At 39.1% G+C, this 25121-nt stretch overlaps 1 protein-coding gene across 3 annotated transcripts in view; it reads right to left on the reverse strand.

Annotated features, from left to right (window-relative positions):
- Positions 1 to 25121, reverse strand: part of soga1 (suppressor of glucose, autophagy associated 1) — a 133064-nt gene that overhangs the window by 92398 nt on the left and 15545 nt on the right. For all 3 annotated transcript variants that reach the window (XM_047364780.1, XM_047364786.1, XM_047364773.1), the window contains exon 4: positions 9663 to 9812. In XM_047364780.1, the coding sequence (XP_047220736.1) occupies positions 9663 to 9812 (150 nt within the window). The remainder of the gene's footprint in view (positions 1 to 9662; positions 9813 to 25121) is intronic.

The following is a 25121-nucleotide window of genomic DNA, read 5'->3' on the forward strand; positions in this document are numbered from 1 at the left end:
GATGTTACAAGAGATGTAAGTAAAGGGAGATAGCCACCCATATTAACTGACTGATGAAAAAAATAAAGCTTTTCTTATTTCAAAATGTAATGATGAAATGAAAATAAATCATTACTACACTGAAAAGCTTATTATATTATGACTAAAAAATGACTGTAGTTTCTTATTAAGAAGAAAATATGAAGTTTTGTATAGAAGAACTGTAAAATCCTGAACATGGCTGCACGATTGCAATTGGCTGCACGGTGGTGCAGTTGGTAGCACCATTGCCTTACAGCACAAAGGTCCTGGCTTCGACTCCCGTCCAGGGGTCTTTATGTATGGAGTTTCCATGTTCTCCCTGTGCATGCGTAGGTTCTCTCTGGGTAATCCAGCTTCCTTCCACATTCCAAAAACATGGCTGTTAGGATAAATGGTCTCACTAAATTCCCTGAGGTGTGAATGGGGGTATGTATGGTTGTTTGTCTTGTGTGTCTCTGTGTTGCCCTGCGATGAAACGATGGAGATAGGCACCACCTCCCCCGCGACCCTGTACATAAGAAGTGGGTATAGAAAATGGGTGGATTTATTTTTTATCTGTGGTTATTTGGTCATGTTTCTATTTAATTATTTTCTTTAATCAGCTTCTCTTTAAGGTAACCTGTCTTTAGTCACTTCAGCCAGTTTGTCTTCTGGCCCAGCCTTCACTATAAATCCTAATTTGTTAATCAGTATACCTACTTTGCATTTAGTCCTTTATTCTCTTAATTTATAATTCCAGTACCAGATCTTCTGTTGGTTCATAATTACTGTGTCTGTCAGTTTTTTTTTTGTTTGTTTGTTTTTTTTTGTTTTGTTTTGCTCTCTGTAGACCTGGCCTATGAATTACCCGGAGTATTTCTTTGTTTCTCTCTTTTGTGAAGGCCCACCTTCTTGGATCACTTCAGCAGTGTTTCCCCCCCTCTGGCAATAGCCTCGGTAGATTGTTAAAGCTCCAGCTGCACCTTAGATATGGCACACAGTAGATTACCGTGCCCAAACTGGGGTCCAATTTAAGCACATTGAAATTAAATCTAAACCTTTCCTGTTTCAGGTCTGTTAGGGTTATTTCTGAGAGCAAGAAAAAATGTTTTTTTATACAGTGTATGTATACATGTGGGTTTCAACTGTAGACATGAACCATTAATTGGACTCTATTCAGCTAAAAATAAAGTATAGAATATCATGAACTGGCCGTGCATCCAAACAGCCCTGTAACGCACCGATTACTTCGCCTAACTAAGTATTTGTATCTTATGAAAAATAAATATTTCTGTAACTGCCACCAAGTAATGTGGTAGTTTAATTAAGCAATGAATTAAAAACACATTTAATTGTGGGTCTTGACCAAAGCTGTAAAAATGAACAAAAACAAAAATGAACTGAAAATGAACAAAACATAAATGTTCATATGTTTAACATTTTCTTTGCCAAACCTGAAATTTCCCAGATTGATAAAATGTGCAAATTCCTTTCATCTTCCAGTCAGAAGGCAGCATGCAGCATTCAGTAAATATTGGTGTGCCTCGCTTGATATAAAAGGAGCAGAAATGATAAATTGCTCTTTAGTTTGCCCTTGTACTGCTCTGATTCTTTATGTGTCTCTCTGCATTCCTCTAAATTCCCAACTGACTTTCTGCTCATCTGCATTACAGTATTCGGCAAAGGAAGAGTGCAAGTCTCTGTCTTTTTAGGCATATATGTGTTTATGTGTTTGTGTGCACTTGCAACTGCTATCTGTCCCAGTGGTACCTGTGAAGCTCAGATCGACCCAGAAACCATTCTGGCATCATTCCCCTATAGTTTCCCCCTGAGTTTCCTCATTTTCTTTTGAAGCATTTGCTCCTTTTATGTTTTTCTTCTTGTTTCGCTCATGTTAGCTATATCTTTAATATCTTGCTGTTCTACTCTTCTCTTATTTTCAGTTCTATCGGTCATCCACAATTTATAAGTTTAGTCTATTTTGTCTTCCTCAGTCTGTATCTCATCCCTTCTGTCTCAGTTGTATTCAGGTTGTTCACACACCTAGTGATTGAGACAGTCGTCATCAGTCTTTTAGGCTTTTCGCTTTCTTTCCTTCCAGCTTTAAAACAGTGACTGCCTCCTCTAACAAGCACATTTGGGTTTAATGTCCCTGATGTCCCTCTTCTAAGACTTTCCTCACTCTAATCAATCAATGTGACCCAGATAAAGCCAAGTTTAAACTCAGACCAGATTAATGCTCTGACCCATTTTAACTGAACTTGTGTCTCTGTAGTAAACACTGCTTTTATTTCCTTCCAATGGTGTCAGATGGGCATCTGTAACACGTTTGGTGCTTTGGAGTAAGTATAGAGAGGAACGCTCAGAGGGAAGTCAATTAAAAAACACACAATACTGTGGCAAATCATCACTGTGATAATGGTTTATTAGTCTTTGTTAGAGACTTGTAGAAGATTCAGGGCACCCAGTTGGACCCCATACTGTCAAGTTTCCAACACCACATATTTGATCCTCACAAAAAGAACAATTAAAGGGGGACCCCATCACTTCAGATTTAGCTTGTAGACACAATTTAGACAGTCACACATAAATGTCTTTCTCCTAACAAGCTAAGATTAGCTCGTCGATTAGCTCGTCTAATTGCCTCTGTAGAGAGCCTGCAGTAGGCTGTTTATTTTACAGACACACATGCCAACCCTTGTAGTCGTATGTTGAAGCTTGTTTTTAAACATTCTTGCCTTAAATCAAGTTATGGGTCATCATACACAACTGACTGACAGCTCACAGTAGTCCTGGGAAGGACAGTGCTACTTTATGCGATATGTGACTGGACCTGAAAAAAGCCTACATTCTGTCTAGCTTCACATTAAATGAACGTTAACCCCCTGGAACAGCATGATGGAACATTTCAATAGTTTTTTAAACAGAAAACTAGTTCATGACTAAATTTCAATGGGCACATTGTCTCCTGGAGGTAGATAATCACTTCACTTTAGACTTTTTTTCTTCATTCAGCCTAAATGAACGCATTACGTTTTTCTGTTTCTTAACACATGTACCTAAAAAGTACTGTTGAGTGTAACTCACTGAAGCAAAGAAAAAAAAAGTATAAAATGTTGTCTTAAAGGGGGCTGCTAGCTGAATTATTAATGAAATCCAAATAATGTTCTTGTACCTGTAGGTTAATGAGGTTGGAAACTCAGAAAAAAGTTCACCTTTAACTTTTCACAGTATGTATTTTTCCAGTATAATGAAGGACAGCAACACACACATGAGACATAACCGCAAAAACACAGCACAAAGTCTCCAGCCACCCCTGCCCCACATCCCTGAGCTCCCTGCAAACAAAAGGCAGCACTTCCTGAAAGTCCGGAACAGCAGGGAACGGTTTCCTTTAGCATTTCGCCAGGACTTAACAGAAGCAAGGAGGCATTTCAAAAAGCAATCAACAGAAAGGAACAAAAGAATAAAAGTCATGTTTCAAATAGCTCACTCCTGCAGTGCAGTCTCCAGGTGTAATAGTTGGCATTAAACCGTCTAAGCAGCAACAATTCTAAGTTTGATTTGTTTCTTTCCAAGGACAGTGCGAGTTAATATCACGGTAGTTTTGGCCATAAAGCTAATGTGCCGTTCCCATCAAACAGCATTAAATTATGGCCCTCATAGCAGCAGGATGGGGGGATCTTGTGCAACATGAACAAGCGTTTTGTTGTATTTGTGTGGGCTTTAGCTGATAGAAAGAGCTTGCCACCCTGAGCTGATTCATTCTTCATCACCATGTTCAGACACTCAAATATAGAATGACCTCCAGGAGAAATATTAGCTTCAGAAATCTGCACTGAGGTTGAGAGAGTCCACGTCTACCACTGAGAGAAACAGCGAGAAAGAGAACAGCTGAAGATAGGGGAAGAGGGGATGGGAAGAAAAGAACTCAAAATACGGAACTGCTGCATTTTTCTTTTCACTCCACAGTCATTAAGGTATTTTCTTCCCAATTTGGGGTGATATCTGATACTCTGCCAGCCTTCCTCCTCATAAACCCCCCACATGGTGCAGTCCCAGCATTAGCATTTTTCTTTTAGTCTTTTAACCCATTATCTTTTTCTTTGTCTCTCTATCCTTTTTTATTCTCTTTTGTATAATTTCTTAGGTATCCAGGCTGCTTTTCTGCCATCCATTTTATGAAGCTTTGATTTGCTGACAATCATTTCTGCCAACTCTCTTGTGTTTTAAGAACTGTAATTAATGGCTTTTTAAAACTTATTTTTCTAGCCTTTCTGTCTGTGGCAGTCATTAATTATTTATATCCGTAACAGAAGGAGTCACTACAAAACGGATTTAATCATTTAAATAAAGAAAACATTATTAGGAAGTTGGCATTTTAAACTGTCTTTAGCATCTTATATTAGTGAGCAAAATGGTTAGCATTACAAACTGCAAGCATCAGTCACCATGTACATTCCTCGAAGAATGTAGATCCCTACCATAACTGAGATTTCCAGAAAACTGCTAACATTTCCAAATCCAGAATGTTCCAGCACAGGAATGATAAAACAGAGCAACTTTGTTGTCCAGCCTTCCTGTTTTCTGTCTTGTTGTCTCTTTAAATAACAGGCTGAACTTCCATCCTGCCTCAGTGGAAAACAGTTTCCTTATAAAATAACTCCTTACACCTTTAATGTGTAGCTATAAAATAATTTTTAAAAACTTCACTGGTACTGAAAGGAGCTAAGTTTGAGTCTTCTCCCCTCAGTGGAAACATCCACACCTAAGAGTGTTATTGTTAGCGTGACTTGGTGGCACTTTGGCATGGTGCATTTACTGACCAGGAAACAATCCAGTTTTTTGGAAATTATGACCGACCAGTCACTGGAAGTCATGATTAGGACTTGGTGTTTTTGTATTTGTGTTCAGTATATTTAGTTTATATTCAGAGTTTTTCATTTGTAGTTTCCTGTTTTATTTTGGTTAATCCGGTCCTTTCTGCTGTGCGTTCTCTGTAATTCATATTTTCAATCACTCCTGCTTCAGGGTTTCTTTGTCTCCTGTTGTTTTCATGTTATCGTTATCTTTGTGACGAGTTATCTGTTTTGTGACTGTTCCGTTTTTGTACTTTCACCTCTCTGTTTGTTTTGTTTCTGTTCAACCATTCATTCCATCCGTCGGTCTCTGGTTTCTCACTCTGCTAATTAGTCTCCCATCTATCTTTTGTTCCACTGATCACTTCTCCTCAGAATATATTCCCCTCTGGTTCATCCATTCTCTGCTGGTTCGTTCCATTTTCATCCCTCCATTCAGTTCAGTTTAACTTATTTCAGTAGCATCAGTTCACACCAAAGGACATGTCAGCGTTCTACACACAAACCAAAAGACAGATCCAATTCAAATCAATCCATTCAATTTTGTCAGAGTGGTCATTTAAAAATCACCTTATCAGCAAAGATTCAGCTTATTCAGCTGTCAGCCACGTTGACGGAAACTGAAACACACCAGCAAACTCTATGGCAAATATTACTTTTGTGTGTGTGTGTGTGTGTGTGTGTTTATAATTCACACAGGAGCCAACATAAGCACAACAAAACGACGGAGGAGTAATGGCTTTACTAATAAACAGAACCTGCCTTGAAACCGACCAGAGGCAAGCTTGGAATGATAACATAACATTCTGAAGCTCCTTAACTTTCCTTTTAACATAATTTCAGTTTTACCTTCTTTATCACCTTGATTTTCTATGTATCCACCGAGCTTCTTCAATGATTATGTGACAAAAAACCCTATGACAAAGGTGCCTCTGTTAGGTCCTATCATCTATTTTCCATTAATCATCTTCAGAACAACTCGTTACCTTCCTACTTCCATTACTCTGCAACTGAAGCGCATCCATCCCATCATCAAACCCAACCTTGCCACCTGCAAAGGTTATCCATAGTAGGAGTAGATCAATGGTTTTGGAACAGAAGGGGGGATGACAGCCGATGAGAAAACGAGGGAGAGAAAGGGAATAAGTGAGTGACAGCCTTGGTATGATGGAGGTGGGCAAGGTAAGGTCAGGCTGAAAGAGGAGAAGGACACATGAGGAATTTAAAAGGAAAGGAGGGAGGGAGGAAGGGAGGGAGGGAGGGAGGGAATTTTCAGTCTGACACATTTTAGACCATAATGTTGAAATAAACCTGACATTTTATAGACCACCATAAAGTTTGAAATCCTGTTTGCATCACAGTGATATGCAGCTCAACTCCTCCTGAATCTAAAGAGCTCCACATAAGACATGCAGCTGAATCTGTTCAAATCATAATACATGGTGAGGAACTTGGCTAAGGAATCCTCTTTATGTGGACTCCTTTTTGGAGCTGATTCATCAAAAGTCCTAGTTCTGCAGACAACCCTTTTTTACAGTCTCCACTTTCCAGTATAATACTGGCAGCCTGCAGAAGTTGCATCAAGGTGCAGCTCTACCACTGCATAGCACTGCTTCTTAAAGAATATCGATCAGTGTAGACCCCGGGCTTGAAATGCAACATAGTCAATAATTCAACAACCAGACTTACAACTCAAAAGTTTAAGACCTCCATTGTCTAAGTGTATACATCTCACTGTTTATATATGCATGTCCTGCATCTCTCCTTATTTCCAAAACATAGCTTTGTTAACCCTCTTTAATTTCTGGTTAGGGTTTTGTACGTTCTATCTCAGTCTTGTTACAGTGCCTGTAAAAGTATTCACACCTTTGAACTTTTTCACCTTTTGTCTCATTACAACCACACCTTAAACTTTATTGGTTTTTTTAAGCACAGACCAGTAGAAAGCCGTGCATAACTATAGTTTTTATTTGCTAATAAAAAATGTAAAACATGGGGCATGCATTGGTATTCAACCCCTTTTACTCTGATATCCCTAGTTAAATTTCAGTGCAACCCATGGCTTTCAGAAGTCACCTATTGAGATATATTAGTCTAAATCTGTTGTGTCTAAATTACTCTAAATCTGTTGTGTGAATGTCTCAGAAATTTGTTGCAGAACATTAGTGAACAAATAGCACCATGAAAACCAAGGAACACAGCACACAGGTCAGGGAGAAAGTTGTGGAAATGTTTAAAGCAGGGCTAGGTTATAAAACAATATCTAAAGCTTTACGTTTTTTGTTTTTTTTTGCTTTTTAATCAACTCACAGAGAACTGTTCCATTAATTTTCTGAACATGGAAACTGTAGGAAACAAGTGTAAACATGCACAAATATAAATGCACATTTAGTAATTTTTTTTTTTTTAAATCAACTTACTCATTTGCACATTTCTTTTAATCTGAGAATGCTGAGAAGAGCATTAATTAGAGTGGGCCAATGGGCCCATGGTAACTCTGGAGGAGCTGCAGAGATGTACTCCACAATCTGGCCGATACGGAAGAGTGGCTAGAAGAAAGCATTGTTAAAAAAAGCCATGAAAAGTCCTGTTTGCAGTTTTGGGTCATGGCAAACATGTGGAAGAAGATACCTACAGTAACACCATGCCTCAGATCAGGTCAACCCCATGGTAAAACATAGTGGCAGCATCATGATCCGGAGAAACTTTTCCTTACCAGTGACAGGGACACTGGTCAGAGGCCATAGGAAGATGGATGGAACTAGATCCTTCCTACTAGAAGAAAATCCGTTCAAGGCTTGAGACTGAGGTGGAGGTTCACCTTCCAGAGATCAACAACCCTAAACATTTACAATAGAATGATCAAAAATTTCACAAACTTCTAAATGTGCAAAGCTGATAGAGACGTACCCCAAAAGACTGGATTTACAATGTATCAACCAAAGAGGCTCAGAACAAATGCACAACACACAACAAAACTAAATAGTTTTAAACAATGTACAACGTTTCTTCCACTTCACAGTTATGCACTATTTTGTGTTGCTCTACCACATAAAAGCCCAATGAAATAAATTGAAGTTTGAGGTTTAAGATGATAAAATATGGAAAAGTTGAATACTTCTGTATGGCAGCTGTACTGTGTATCCAAATGTGAAAGACAGATGAGCAGGAACACGAATTCTGAATCATCATTACCAGAGTAAGGAGCGTAAGAACTTCATTCTTGAAAGGGATTTCACTGGTTTTCTCAACAGACTAAAAACTATGTGGAATGAAACGGTCACACACTGTGAGTTAAGAGCCAGAAAACACCTCAGCAAATCAGTCATTTAGTTAGTCAACAAAAAGACACGACAGACGGAAATAACTAGAGCATATGTAGTTCAGCCTGGGGAGGCTTTGTAGTTGTACTTCAAAGCATTTGTCTTAGGGGTGCTGCAAAGGCATTTGAAGAAGCCATTAATATGTAAGGATAGGTTTGGATGAGGAGTATGTTGATGATGTGAAATGTAATTATTATGTAAGAAAAAGCTCAAAATTACACTATTCTAACACAAACACTAGCAATAATGCATTGCTTGTGTTAAAGATTTGAGTATACATACACAGCCTGCATCACTGTATTATATGCTGTGCACATCTAACACATTTTCACTAATAACCACAGTGCTTTTCACCTGTTTCAATGACACTCACAATCAAACAGAGACTGTATTGGCTGCTGCAGTTGTCTTTGTCATGTTATCCGCTGTACTTGCTTTGCTCTGATAATATGGCTTAAATGTTGCCAGCTCTCCTGAGAGAGGTGCACTGAAAGCAGCACTGAAAACTGCTCTGAAACACTAATTGATTATATTGTACACAGTTCAAAGCAAAGCACTAATTTTATGAAGCAAAACGACCACTTCGAATATAATAAGGCAAAGGATAAAATAACAAAACAAAACACTAAGCATCCCTCTCAGCTGCCCAACAGCCAAACACAAGATGAAAACTTATGAAAGTACTGTGGGAACACACGGTTCACCCCGACAAAAGCAGACAAACCCAGATCAGCTGCCAGAAACCCAACCATCCGTCCAATTTTGACCCACATCAGGGGCCTCAGCCAGGGCCATCAGACCATTAAAAGCTGTGGGAAAGGGATAACGAGTAGAATAGAAGAAAGTAAGGAGGAACATGATGACAAGTTTTCTTCAGTTCCTAAATATTAGAGAGATCAAAACCAAAAGTTAAAAGTTTAACTAAGCTTCTTCCAAATGATAACCTAACAGGCATTACATAAATCAGTCGAGTTTTGGTTATCTTTACTGTTGTTTCCCTTGACATCAATTTCCCCTTTGGTTTTTACTGCAGTGTTTTCCTGGACACACTTGATTTGGTAAAACAGTCCCCCAAGCGCTGGACGAGCCAGAAATGAACATAAGATTGGATCAGAGACAGAATCCCCTGGGGCTCTGAGACAAAATAGGCACAACAAAGATCATTTTCAGAGACCTAAGTGAACGGGCAGCTAAATCAGGATCCTCCTGAACGCTGTGTGTTTAAATAAAATGTTTAGATCCGATCTCAAATAGACACTAAAGTGTAGCCATATAATGCATCTTAAAAGGAAACATCCAATAAATAGCTCTGTGGCTGTAAAACAATGTGTTCTTTATCAAAACACTTAGTAGAGCATCACATCGCCTAACGTACATGGACTAAATGGATGGGCAGGGCTCAAAGAAAGGGCAAAGTGTTTTTTGTGTACAACAAAAAAGCAGTTATTGATCTGGACCAGCTCAAACTTTTCAATATTACCTTGTCCAGCTCCTGCTGCAGGACTTGTTTGGCGACCTCCAGGTCTTGCAGCCTGACTCTGAGCTCTTCAGTCTCGTGCTCCAGGCGACTCCTCTTCTTCTCCACGCTGTCCAGCTGGCTGTGGATTCGAATGGAGACATCCTTCGCCACCTGAGGAAAGGTGGAAGGAGAGGAAATTAGCTGACAAAATACAAAAATCTTAAATGAAAGCAAAATAATGTAGCTTATCTTACTTTGATTAAAGATAACACTATCTTTCTGGCAAAATAATCCCCCTTAATAATTTGTCTCTAAAACTATTACAATCAAAAACACAAGACAGTCTATAACCACTGATGATTTATAAGTGCACTTTATACATTTGAACTTTTGCCCAAATCTTACATTACTCTAACCAAAAACAGTTGAATCGATGAGGTGGTTACCTTACATTTTCTTGTTTTCTCAAACTGACACTGAAAAAATATGTGTATAGATGCACTGATAACGTTTTTTTCCTGGCCGATCCTGATTTCTGACTGATTCTGACCCAGAAAACATAAAAGAGGAAAACACATGTGTCATGTTCTTTGATAAAGGTTATAGTTTTGAATCCAGCAGAAAATGAAGGAATTCAACTTTGCATATGTTCCAAAAAGTTTTACTTAACAAAATAAAGTATCAAATGTTTGATGTGATTATAGCCCGAAAAATGCAGGAATTATTAGTTTTGATGTATTAATTTAACAGGTAAAGAATTTAGATGTTTCATTATTTGCTGCTCACTGATGAGAATCAATCAAGGAAAAACTGTCAAACTTAAGTTTAGTATAATTTAGTTCAAAAATACTTTGTTAATCCCAAATGGAAATTAAAAGCTGTTGGCAGGTTTCATCGAAGAGCCGTTGTAGATGCTGATGGCTGTGGGCAGGAAGGAGGAAGGATCTCCTGTAGCGCTCCGTCTTACAGCAGATCTGAAGAAGCCTCTGACTGAAGACACTCTGTTGTTGTACAACAGTCTTATGAAGAGGATGCTCAGGGTTCTCCATGATGTTCTTCATTTTACAAAGAATCCTTCTTTGCACAATGATCTCCAGAGGTTCCAGAGGAGTCCCCAGACCAGAGCCAGCCTTCTTTATTAGCTTGTTGAATTTTTAAGTCCCTGGCTCTGATGCTGCTACTCCAGCAGATGATACAGATCAAATTCTCCACATCAGACTGATGATTGATGACTAAATGATTGGTGTATTTTTAAATATAAGTTGTCATTATGGCACACCGCCATAACGATCACTCATTCTACACTATTTAAAACAAAATTAAAAAATGTATTAGACATTTTTGTTCTGTAAAAAGGAGTAGTTGTTCGGTATAATCAGGCGGATTTACTTTCTATATGTTCTAATCTTCATGAGGGTTTTTTTTTATCTAACAAACCCCTAAAAGACTCAGAAGGGACCTGATATTTCATACATAAATTGATCTCATGAAAGTCTGATTGTGTTTCCCCAAGGGCAGCTGTTCATTAAAAGTTTGTAAAGTCAAAGAGTGAAACTGAAGTCAACCGCTTCATGTCTGCTGTACAGCTCTCATTCTGATATAATCTTTCTCCAATCTTTGTCTTTAGTATTCAAAATTGCAAGTCAAATAACAAGCTGAACAGTTCAAACCATGGTCAGTCAAGCACACACAAGTCAATATAGCCACAAATCACATCACAGTAGCTTTGATTCTATTTTAAAATGCATTTGGTTAAACAAAAGACGTCTAACCAGTGAGGAAGCAAACCATGAACAATAAGTCACATGTTTCTAAAAGAGGGCAATTAAACATTGTGTAACATAAATACTAGGGCAGAAGTGAGCAGCCTAAATGGTCCCGTAATTTTGTTACAAACAAAACATTAAACTGAAGAAGACGTTTTCTTTCTTTCTTTGGAGAATGACTTTCACATGTTACTGAAATAAGTAGTGAATTACTTCAATTTATTACCAAATGAGGGAATCAAGCTGTTCACAGTAGAACACATAATGAGTTCATTTGGGGTAAAAAAGCTGATTTTCTCAAGGAACACGGCATTGAAAAGCACCTCATTTCATCACATCGCATCAGTTAAACCCCTCCGCAGTAGATTAAAACCACCACACACTTTCCAGAACACTAAACTATTAGAAGACCACTGGGCCACAGCAAATTTGTGAAACCTCATTTGACTTTAAAGCCAGACGTGCTGCTAATAACTTCTTTTTACTTAATAGGGTTCCTCTAGTTCTTTCCTATCGTGCCACAGTGCTTCCGCCATTGATATCACCTCTGTATTATTGGGAGGTTGATCCGCCTCCACCACCCGTTTCCAGCCTACTGTGGGTGAGAAAACATCATCAGTGTTTTCATTGCTTATCATCAACATGAGAGGATCCAGGAGGAGGTTGGTTTTTTAACAGACTGCTACATATCACTGAGTCTGACATCCTGCGTAATAAGTGAAAGATGGCAGAGCACTCTCTCTGTATGCCAAACTCTACAGAAGCCTGAAGTTGTTTTTTTAATAAGTCACGGTGAAATAGTATTCAATTCAATTCAATTCAGTTTTATTTATATAGCGCCAATTCACAACACATGTTGTCTCAAGGCACTTCACAAGTCAGGTACATACATTCCAATTAATCCTAACAATTGAACAGTGCAGTCGGAGTTAGCTTTTTATTCAAATTGGATAAAACGTTTTTCTATCTAAGGAAACCCAGCAGATTGCATCCAGTCAGTGACTTGCAGCATTCCCTCCTCCCGGATGAGCATGTAGAGACAGTGGACAGTCACTGGCGTTGACTTTGCAGCAATCCCTCATACTGAACATGCATGTAGCGACAGTGGAGAGGAAAAACTCCCTTTTAACAGGAAGAAACCTCCAGCAGAACCAGGCTCAGTGTGAGCGGCCATCTGCCACGACCGACCGGGGCTTTGAGAGAACAGAGCAGAGACACAAAAAGAACACAGAAGCACTGATCCTGAAGTACTTTCTATGGGAAGGAAAAGTAAATGTTAATGGATGTAGCTCCTTTAGTAGTTTCACCTAGAAAGAAAGAACAGATTAACCTTGAAAACTGGCTCAGAGTTTGAGTCTGAAAGAGAGCACATATAATTAGTTACAGTAAAAGCTCAGTCAATTTCCATGTCTAGGAGAGAGAAAGGGTTAAACACTAAAAGACAGGGCTATGTGGATCATCGGTAGAGGGTGAGCTTTAAGTTGTTGCCAGCAGAAGCTCGGACGATTCCCCTCTCCAGAAAGGTGTCACAGGTAGACACAGAGTCAGGCCAGGTGTAGCTTCTAGGAAGAGAATAGAGAGAACAAAGTTAAAAGCTGAAATAACAGCAAATAATGCAAAATTGGAGAGTAGTGTGAGAATGTAGCGAAGAGGGTGAAAGTGGTCGTTATGTCCTCCAGCAGCCTAAGCCTATAGCAGCATAACTACAGAGATAGTTTCAGTTCAGATTATTTAGTTAAACGGCGCTTATTTACAACAATGTCGTCTCAAGGCAACTCACAAAGGGTCCCACTGATGGTCATTGTTATATTAAAAACCACAAGGATTGGGAGACCTCTCTCTGTCAGACTGATTATAACCATTGGAAAAAAGAAGGGGTCACACAGGTAGCAGAAATGGAGGGTGTGTTTGCACCTCAACCATAACTGAGCCGGTTTAGGCTAAACCTGACTCCCCCTTATTCCAACCAACAGGGAGGGAAGAAGACGGAGGTAAAAAATAAGGAAGATAGCTCAGGATAAACTAAGCCACTCTAACTATAAGCTTTATCAAAAAGGAAAGTTTTAAGCCTAGCCTTAAAAGTAGACAGGGTGTCTGCCTCACGGACTAAAGCTGGGAGCTGGTTCCACATGAGAAGAGCCTGACAACTAAAGGATCTGCCTCCCATTCTACTTCTAGAGACTCTAGGAACCACCAGTAAACCTGCAGTCTGAGAACGAAGTGCTCTGTTAGGAACATATGGAACAATCAGATCTCTGATGTATGATGGAGCTAGATCATTAAGGGCTTTATATGTGAGGAGGAGAATTTTAAATTATATTCTGGACTTAACAGATCCTACTAAAGCTTGACAAATTCATGACTTCCTTTGTTCTCACAGCAATCGGCCTATTTGCAGTTTGGAGGTGGGTGGGCATCTCTCGAGGTTGCTGCCATATACCATGGGGAGCACAGCACCAACTGACTTTAAGGCCTTGCCACCAAGAGCATTACAATAACTTAATTGCAGCGCTACAAGCCAGTCTGCAAATACGTACCAATTGCATCAATGCATTGCATCATCAGATCCTCAGACTCAGATATGCTGCCACCACCATACTAATCCCAATGACCTCCCCATGGAAGGTTTGTGCAAGCTTCAAATAGCCAAGCTTCTATCACTATTTTTTCCTGATACATCCTACAAGACCTCTTCCGGATCCTCCAAAACGTATACAGGTTTGAATGCTGTGGCGTATTGTGGTGTAAAGGATGCCTTGATAAAATATTTTACTGGACAATCATCTGTACCAGACTCAGTTGGAGACCCCCTACCCCAAAGAGGCTCCTCAGAGAGCAATATCCCATCTGAAAATCTGTATTAGATTTGATTGATTGACTCCCACTGGAAGCTAAACAAAGGAATTAATTAGAAGAAAATTATTGTGCTGAATAAGTCACCCATTGGGTCCCAAAAGAACTTGAGTTCAATTAATTTCAATAAAATTAAAACATTTATAATGACTGAAACTTGAGTGCTGTTCCCATCTTGTAAGCTGCCTTAGATAAAGAAATGTCTGCTACATGACTGAACAGAGATTGGAATGATCAATGCTCTAACTCAGTGTAGGTCTTACTCATTAATTATCCACAGTCTGTGAGATGAGTTTTCAATCAGTATCAGTTATATCAGACCCACATGCCCCCCCACATAATCTGCCTGGGTAAATTCTTTGCAGTGTAAACGTGTGTTTGAATAGTAACTCAAGTGTTTCTGCGATACACTATGACATATAGTAGAATTATGTGACACCTAAATACTCAGATGAATCCAAATTGCATGTAGAGAACTTTGCATTTTTCTTTTTTTACATGTCAATGCTAATCTCAAACAAATCTCTACATTTGGTGTTTCTCTATAAGTTTGCTTGGGGGCCTGGGTATAACTGTGTGCAAGTATGGCTGCCTTTCTGTGTGTTTGTTTGAATTCTTGCCAGTGTGCAGCTGACTCCCACAATGCCGGCCCTGTTCTGCCCATTCCTATTTTACCCAAGCAACCCCTGCTTGGGCTCCACCATGCTCCAATTCATGCATATATAATTGTTTATTTTGTGTGTTAGTCAGAAATGAATATCCTAATAATACCCCTTTGTAATCTCTTTTCTTTCATTTATTTGTTTAAATCCAGTTCCTTCCCTATAATCCCCTTGTTTATTTTTCAATTAGAGTCTTTCATTATACTTTAGACCAAAATAATTTTTTTAACAGTATTATTTAGCTACAGCCATTCTACACAGGGCAGACATAATCCAAAAAATGTGTTGTCGTACATCTTTATTCCATGCAGCATTGTGTAACCACCAAGACAAATTCCCAACAGCGTACACCAATGCTATTATTAAGGAGCCCTTTACATTATTGTGCAGACTCACGAAAATATCTGGCTCTTTAGCTACTAAATGCACCACAAAGTTCTTAACTGTGTGAATGACTGGTAATAAAGGCCAAACACCGTGTTGAAACTGCTGCATTTAAAAAAGCAGGAAAAAGCTGAAAAAGGAGGTAAATATGAACATTCTTGATCTCTTCAAATGCAATCTCAGGTAAAAAGTTACAGAAGGACAGTATATAACACAATTAAAGTGTCTCTAATAGGTGCATCTATGCATCTACAAGGGTTGGACAATGAAACTGAAACACCAGTCATTTTAGTGTTGGAGGTTTAATGGCTAAATTGGACCAGCCTGGTAGCCAGTCTTCATTGATTGCACATTGCACCAGTAAGAGCAGAGTGTGAAGGTTCTATTAGCAGGGTAAGAGCACAGTTTTGCTCAAAATATTGAAATGCACACAACATTATGGGTGACATACCAGAGTTCAAAAGAGGACAAATTGTTGGTGCATGTCTTGCTGGCACATCTGTGACCAAGACAGCAAGTCTTTGTGATGTATCAAGAGCCACGGTATCCAGGGTAATGTCAGCATACCACCAAGAAGGACGAACCACATCCAACAGGATTAACTATGGACGCAAGAGGAAGCTGTCTGAAAGGGATGTTCGGGTGCTAACCCGGATTGTATCCAAAAAACATAAAACCACGGCTGCCCAAATCACGGCAGAATTAAATGTTCACCTCAACTCTCCTGTTTCCACCAGAACTGTCCGTCGGGAGCTCCACAGGGTCAATATACACGGCCGGGCTGCTATAGCCAAACCTTTGGTCACTCATACCAATGCCAAACGTCGGTTTCAATGGTGCAAGGAGCGCAAATCTTGGGCTGTGGACAATGTGAAACATGTATTGTTCTCTGATGAGTCCACCTTTACTGTTTTCCCCACAGCCGGGAGAGTTACGGTGTGGAGAAGCCCCAAAGAAGCGTATCACCCAGACTGTTGCATGCCCAGAGTGAAGCATGGGGTTGGATCAGTGATGGTTTGGGCTGCCATATAATCGCATTCCCTTGGTCCAATACTTGTGCTAGATGGGCGCATCACTGCCAAGGACTTCCGAACCATTCTTGAGGATCATGTGCATCCAATGGTTCAAACATTGTATCCTGAAGGCGGTGCCCTGTATCAGGATGACAATGCACTAATACACACAGCAAGACTGGTGAAAGATTGGTTTGATGAACATGAAAGTGAAGTTGAACATCTCCCATGGCCTGCACAGTCACCAGACCAAATATTATTGAGCCACTTTGGGGTGTTTTGGAGGAGCGAGTCAGGAAACATTTTCCTCCACCAGTATCACGTAGTGACCTGGCCACTATCCTGCAAGAAGAATGGCTTAAAATCCCTCTGACCACTGTGCAGAACTTGTATATGTCATTCCCAAGACGAATTAACGCTGTATTGGCCGCAAAAGGAGGCCCTACACCATACTAATAAATTATTGTGGTCTAAAACCAGGTGTTTCAGTTTCATTGTCCAACCCCTGTATGTTTGCAACATCAGCTGCACTGATACAGCACCACAGATACCTACTCCAAACACTGTGCTAATGTTGAAATGAACACTGCTATTACTTATACCCATAAAATTACTCCTAAACTGTCAGTAATAATTCTAATGACTGTTATGCCATTTTTGTAGCAATTAATTTTTAAATTAACCCTAATACTGATGTTCTAGGAAGATATTTTGTCAGAAAAAGCAAGAAAATGTCACCAACAAGATGCAAACAAATAGCATTTTTGATACTTTAAAGTTTTATATACGAGGAAGCCATGTTGGATTTTATACTCAAGACAAAACTTCCACTTTGTTGTGTGTTCTTTTGATTTTCCTGACTTAGAGCCTGGAAACTCTGACTTCTGAGTAGTATTTAAGTGCACCATGAGCTCATCAAAGTTTACTTTTGTTCTGGTCCTCTTCTTCTATAGTGCCCTCCTCTTTAACACCCTTTTGTAAGTCTGTGACTCCTGCTAAATACTTAATTGTTCTTCTATGTTAAAGGAGAACGTGAAAGAAATTCACACCATCGAAGCTGTGATTTTGTACCTAGTGACAGTGGTTTGGGATGTAATTAAAATTCACTTTAGGAGGCCTTCAAGCTGGAGAACAAAATGCAGCTTTACATAAGAGGCAAAGGGAGAGAAGAAGTCTGGGTTTTTCTAATGCTTCTTTACTGAAGTGTTTTACACACAGAGCAGAGCACAAACAGCCTCATGTGTGATTCTACAGCAGACAGTTAGTCACCAAAAGGAGGAAGGCATGCGTGATTGTGTGCATTCGGTTGCGGTCAACAACTGGAGTTTTGTTCCAGCCGTAATTCTTCATTCTGCCAGCACACACACACTTAGTACACACCAAAGCAGCTGCATGTAAAACCCCTCTGATAAAATCTACACAAAGGAGACTTGTTAAACGGATGACCGTTACAGAGAAAAAGCAGCAGTGTGTGTGTGTTTTATGGTGTATGGTTGGTTTTTATGTACCCTTATATAAATATAGCTTTAAGACTCCCAAGGAGAACCTTTTGTCAGATCTTTATTTACTGGAAAAACAGATAAAACAGATGAAGAAACTTGATTAGTTTAATTTTAAAACACTTTGAGTTAAGGAAAAGTAAAAGGTGTGACAAGAACAAGGCACAACTGGTAGTGTCACAGTTTACTTTGTTAGTAGTCTTTCCTATCAAAATGATTGATAAAAATTGTAAAGGGATCTTTCAACTTGTGTTTTTTCTTTGCAGAGTAGCATGTTCAAAACAGTCTTATAATCACTAAGTTATACTACATGAATTTAGCATAAACCAAACAGGCAAAAAATTATGATCACATGCCTCATAGTGTTTTATTTTGCCTTTGGCCGTCGAACCAGCGAAACGCCTGTTGAGGCATGAACTCGACAAGACCCCTAAAAGGTGTGCTGTTGTATTTGGCACCAGGATTTTAGCAGCAGACCCTTTAAGTCCTGGGATTTGCAACATATAGCCTTCATGGACTGGACTTGTTTTCCCAGAACATCCCACAGATGTTCGATTGGATTAGGAACAGGGGAATTTGGAGGTCAAGTCAACACCTCAAACTTGTTGTTTTCCTCATTCCATTCCCTAACAATTTTTTTTGGCTACATCATATCATGTACATGGTCTACAAAGATGCTTAGATAGGTTGTCAAAGTAACATCCACATGGATGGCATGACCTATGGTTTCCTGCTGAACATTGCCCAAATCATCACACTGTCTCTACTGTCTCTACTTACCTTATTCGCAAAGCGTAACCTGGTGCCAAGTATTCCCCATACAAACAACCCAGAAGCTTTGTCCAATAATGGTTATGTTTTGATGATCATGTGGCCATTGTTGGTTAATTTGTCGGTGGACAGGGTCAGCAAGGGATGCCCTGACTGGTCTGCAGCTATGTGAACCAAGATGATAACCACTAGAGACTGGGAACAGCCCACAAGAGCTGCAGTTTTTGAAATGCTCTGACCCAGTTGTTCAGCAATCGCAGTTTTGTCAAAACTTGCTTAGATCCTGTTTCTCCTACTTCTAACACTTCAGCTGTGAATACAAAATGTTTACTTGTTTCCTAATATATACCCTACAAACTAGGTACTATTATTAATAAATAATCTGTGCTTTTCACTTTAATTGCCAGTGGTCATAATGTTAGGCCTGATTAGTGGAAAATGTCTTCCTTCACTTGAAGAAAACATCATTAAGATATGTTTACCAGCATGAAGACTAATTTGAAAATGTAAAATGTTGTGATATAAGCCAGTTGCAATCAGCCAGTCTGCACAGGTCATTCAGAAGATATTTTTACGCTGTGGCCTTCAACATGTTTGAGAAAAAACCTGATTGTAAACATAACCTAGCCAAAGCGGCTGAAGAAGGGCAGGAGGCAGATGTTGTCCAGTGTAGCAGGTGGTTTATTTACTAAAAATTGTCATCAAAACATATTTACATAAATTGTTGACTCCAAATTGAACATGGCACAAATGAACAGAACTGAACTTTAGTCAACCAAAATTAATGTCAAGCGCACTCAGCTACACTGACCTGGTCCTCTCCTCCCGAACAACTAACTGCTGCTTAAATAGTCTCGGGCAAGTTAAAGAAAAGGATCTCTAATGGAATATTCCAAATACCAGGTATGACTAAACATCACAGTGATTTACGTATTGATGCTACTTAATACTAGTGACAATAAACACTTTTTAGTGTAACCATTACATCGTAGAAAGTTAACTTTAGCAAACTGACTTACCTGGAACACAGGTAAGTCAGCTAAGTTCAGAAACCAAAATAAAATGCACAAATTAACTGCTTTAAATAAATAAAAGCTAGACAAAATGTGTTAGAATTAATTTAAACCAAATGTTATAGTGAATCTGTAAAGATGCAAAACATAAACAAACCCGGCATAGTAAATGTTTGCAGACTACAGGATACGGTATGGCTAAATCAAAACAAACACGAATGCTAAGTGAAAATAATAAATTAAACTGTCTGGGCAAATGGTGTTCTCACCCACTTTGTCACACTGATCAAAAAACTCTGAATTATCCTGACCCAAAAGTCACTGATAACAGATACTAGACAGCACCTCAAACCAGCTGCGTTGCTGGCTCAGGGCTGGTAGGGAGACATATGGATACCTACATCTTATGCAGATGGGCAAGATGTTTAGGTCCCTGTTTATGTATTCATAAGGATTTATTAATTCACCTATATTTAGTTTGCTTTAACGTCTTAGGGGATGTGGGTGGCGACACCGTATTACCAGGGAACTCCTGTCTTACCCAGCAGGAATAGCAGAAAAACTGACACTTGCACAAACTGTGCAAAAGGCTTTGTCGACCTTAATGGTGTTTTAAAATAATGGATTGCAACTCAAATGTAATCTACTACAACACTGTGAAGAAATGCACTCAGGAAAATCAACTGAGCAACTGAACACTTTTGGCTTGGTTTTTAAATGTTTTTTAATATCCATACATGTTTGTGTTTTTTTGTCTGTGAGTAGTTTTCTGTGCTTCAGCCATTCTGTTGTTAAGTGAAATAAAGCATAATTATTCATATTGGTGCATGAAGCTATCAGAAACATTATACAGTGTGTGTTTTCATTTATCTCAGCACCATGGCTCAGTCTGCTGTTTACCAGCTCACAAATCCCTGTGGCTTCACGTTGGGAAATGATGACTCAAACTAAACAGGAAAGCATCTCAGATCGTTTAGTCTCCTTGAAGGTAGGTGTTTTTTTTCTAAACAGCGATACAATATGCTTACAAAGTATGGTTCTTTGTAATATAATTGACAGCCTGGTATATTGCTGAGTCCCACAGTATAACATGAAGCAGAGGGTTGCAGAGTCAGCTTGCAGCAGAAACCTACAGAAAAGGACTGCTTTGGATAACCTATATGGCTATTAAACCTATACTCCATCTTGTTTCAGAACATACAGCTGAAACCAGATATTTACATAAACTGTATGAAAGACACATAACCAGTTCTTCTCACTACCTTACATATATTCAAAATAAGCATTTTTTGTTTAGGCCAGGTGGGCTTATCAAAACTACTTCCACTTTCTAAATTAAAATGTATGCAAATGTTTTTCTAACTTAGAGATTTTGTATACCCAAGATTGCCAGACCTTTAAAGAAATTGAGAAAGCCCAGATGGCGATGCCATAGCTTTGTAAGCTTCTCATTCAATTTAACTGGAGAGTGACCTGTGGATGTATTTTAAGGCACCACCATCATGGATAAATCAAAAGAAATCAGGGAAGATATGCAGAAAAGAATTGTAGACCTCCACAAATCTGGTTCAATCTCTGGTACAATTTCCAGACTGCTGGAGTCTCCATGTTGATCTGTTCAAACAGTTTCCTGCAAGTATAAACAGCATGGGAACGTCCAGCCATCGTTCAGGAAGGAGAAGCGCTCTGTGTTTTGGAGATAAATGTGGTTTGGTTCAAAATTTGGCAGCCAAACCCAGAACAACTTGAAATGACTCTGGCCAAGTGTCATTATCCAGAGACATTGACATTGTTGCAGGAAGGACTGGTACACTTTAATAAAATTGATAGGAACCTGAGTTAAGCACATAATTTAGAAATATTGAAGCAACATGAATCAGGGAGTCAAAGCTTGAGTACATATGGGTCTTCAGTGACCCTAAGCATGCTTCCAAATTAGTTACAAAGTAGCTTAAGGACAACAAAGGAAATGTTTGGAGTTGCCACAGTCCCACAAGTATTTATTGGGCGGTGCTAAAAAGGTGTGTGTGACCAAGACGTCTTGAGCTAGGTTTATACTTGATGCATTGAACAGGGCGCGAGGGTGCCCCACGTGTTGTCACGGTGCCTGGTCATGCACCTCCAAATTTTCTGTTTAGAATGAGTGAAATTGAAGGTTCAAACATTTCACGCACAAATAAATCACTTCTTCGTGAATGGAAGGAAGACAGTAATATAACAGAAAAACAACAAAAAAGGGTAAGAGAAATGTGAAATACAAAGTTAGGTTGTATGCATTAACAGTGTTTTAAAGTGTTTACAGCTTTTTTATTAGCTTTTTATAAGAGTCCGAAATTGTATGTTGGTAGAGTTTTAGATCCTTTACAAAGAGGGCATTGTTTTACTCTTATGAATCTGAAACTTTGCAAGAAACAGAATTACGTTGATAAGAAATGTTTTCAATAGAGCACACAGCCATTTTTGGTATTACGTGAAACTCTTCTTCTCTCTTTTACTACATTTTCACTGGTTATCTAGCATACTGCCCCTTGTGTTTTCGGAGAATACTGCATCAACATCAGCGAGAAGTATAAATGCTTAGAGTGTTTGTTCAGGCTCGCACGCCCTCAACAGAGCCCTGCGCAACACCTCAAAGTGCGACTATAACTGAGCCTTTACAATCCTCTCTCAGTTACACCAGTTCTGTCTCAGGGAATGGGCCAAAATTCCAGTAAACCTGTGGAAGCTTGTGAAAGGATACACAAAATGTTTGACCAAAGTCATACACTTTAAAGTGTATGACTTTGGTCAAACATTTTGTGTATCCTTTCACAAGCAATTCTACCAAATACTAAGAAAATCTGTGTAACCTTCTGAATGAAGAGAAAGCTAAACAATATTTCTAGAAATATTTTTGGTAATACTAACAGGCCTAAAATAGGCAACATTTACTCTGGTAATGTCAAACATAGAAAAGAAAAGTCTTATTATACCGTGTATGTAAATGTCCTGTTTCATTTAAACTGAGAGTAATAAACAAATTAGGAACCAGAAGCATTTCAGTAGGGAAGTAAACACCCATTAAAAAATAACACAAATACAAATTATCTTCAAACAGCACAAAACTGCCAAATCAGATAAGATATGCAGTTTTTTTACTTCCCAGATTCAGTTTGTTTTCTACTGCATTAGCCAGCATAACCTTTTGTAACAAATGTTAGCCTAAATAACTAACAATAAAACATCATGGTTAGTCATGATAAAAGTAGTAGGAATTTCCTCAACTGAATGTTTTTTTGCAGGTGGCTACCAAAATGACTGATTTAGCTCTGCATGTTTTAATGCGAAACATTGATGCTGCTTGACCTGTGTAAGCATCCATCCAACATCGTGGCCTCTGAGTACCAACTTAGAGGATGTTACATCACCCGTGGTATGCTTCATGTCTATATATAAAAGAATATGAGTGAGAGAGAAAGAGGAAGCTGTGGCGTGACAGCTGTTCCAGTTCAGCCTGTGATCATCTGTCTCTGGAGAGAGGAAGATAGAGACGGAGAGCAACGGGGAGGAGGTGGCAGAGGGTATAAGAATGTGATGAATTCTCACCATCATCGACACTTTGTTTGGCTGGTGAAATGTGTGATCTCACCTCCAATATCAACAACCATCCTTTGATTTCATTAACATATTCATGCATTCATATATTGCTCTCCTCACTTACTGGCCCCTTTGGTAAAGAAGTGTAAAACAGCTTCCTCTTCAAAGCCAGTCATGAATCCTCTCTTATGCCCTCTTTTCTTCAGCTTCCCCCACAGGTTTTCTATTAGAGTTAGGTACGTAGATGGGGCTAGTCATGGAAGAAGGTTCCTTTTGGAACTGGTTTACCATAACTGACTTGAATTGACTATATTTTCTTTATCATTATAACCCCAACCCTGCTGCAAGACCCAATGATGACCCATTTTCAGTTTTCTGAAAGAGACCAAACATTTAACATGTCCTGATAAGACTCTATGAGAACCTGTGGTCTAATAAAGCTCCAAAGGCCTTTGAAAGAGAAACAGGCCCGCAGCATCACAGATCCTCCACCATACTTAACAGTGGGAATGAGTTGTTCTTCCACACACTGATCCACATATACACCCTTAAATTTTGGTAAGGTTGTATGCATGTAGTATTTTAAACCATGTTTAAAATGGCGGGAGTACAAACATTCAATTACATGTTTATTGTCCCAAGACTGTAATAAAGAAGCAATTAAATTAATACCTTAAAGCATTAATGTCACACAGATATACACAGACAAACTTTAACCACTGTTTCTCTACTGTCAGTAGGTATGTAAAGAGTGAGATGAACATGGTAACTTAACCCTATGCACTGCAACACATGGTGCAACAACAGGGGGTGGGATGAGTGTAAAGTCCATGCATGGATGAAAAAGATGCACAAGGATCCCCTTAACTGACCTCATACAGTAAACCAACTGCACTAAGTCCAGTTTTAGCTCCATGTCTCTCTTTGGCACACAGAGTATAACATATGGTGATGAGAAATGGATGTGGGCCCATTCAGACGGATGTACGGGACATTGCTGCTTCCTTCATCTAATGACTTTCAGTGACTAGATGCAGTATAATCTTTTCAAGTGAGCGTGAAAAGTGCCTTTGGCCTTCTCACTGTTAGGTCTTTATTACTGTATAACTTCATAAGTTGAAACCCTAATAGTAAAGATGTGAGGATGGTTGTTAGGCATTTGTTCTATTCTATTACCACGCTCAGACACAAACTATAGCCATTCAGCAAAAAGCTTTAGTTAGAGACCACAAAATGATTTGCAGGTGCCGTCTTTACCGCCTCATATTAGCACGATCAGCTTCACTAACTGTAAACAGACATTGAGAGCTCAAAAAGGATTAAACAGAGAAAGTCTGATGTAATACATTTAGCCTGGCTTTACTCTGCTGAAAGTCTCGCTCTCTCTCGCTCTCTTGAAGCCTGAATGAGCTGTTTACTTGAGTTGTCAAAATGATTATTGCAAAAAAAAAAAAACAGTATTACTAGTATGTATTGTTCTAGATACTATTTGCATCACAATTTATTTAAATTGAGCTGTTTTCAGATTCCAAAGTTGGAGAGCCACTTTGTAGAGCAGTGCTACAGACAAGCAATTTCAAAACAATAGGCTTAAGTCTAAAATGTCTGCAACATGGAAATACGTGTGGTGAAGAGCATTTGCGACCCTCTTTAATGGAAAAGACTAAAGCAAAACTGTTACATGAAGGTATTGTACTGATGAGGCACACAAACAGGAAAAGCCAAAGAACGGCAATGAACCCTGGTGCAAGCTCTGCTTCAAAATGGTGGCTACTGGTTACGAAAACATGTTGCATTACAAACATGAAGCATCTTTATCCAACACTAGGATGTTTACAAGGAATTTCAAAAGGTCAATAAAGCTACAGTTTTTACAGAAACAAAGCATTTAACATGCCGGACAACATAGGCTAATGCTTTCTTTTCCTTGCTGCCGACATGAA

Source organism: Girardinichthys multiradiatus, chromosome 1, assembly GCF_021462225.1.
Source record: "Girardinichthys multiradiatus isolate DD_20200921_A chromosome 1, DD_fGirMul_XY1, whole genome shotgun sequence".
Taxonomy (NCBI): Eukaryota; Metazoa; Chordata; class Actinopteri; order Cyprinodontiformes; family Goodeidae; genus Girardinichthys; species Girardinichthys multiradiatus.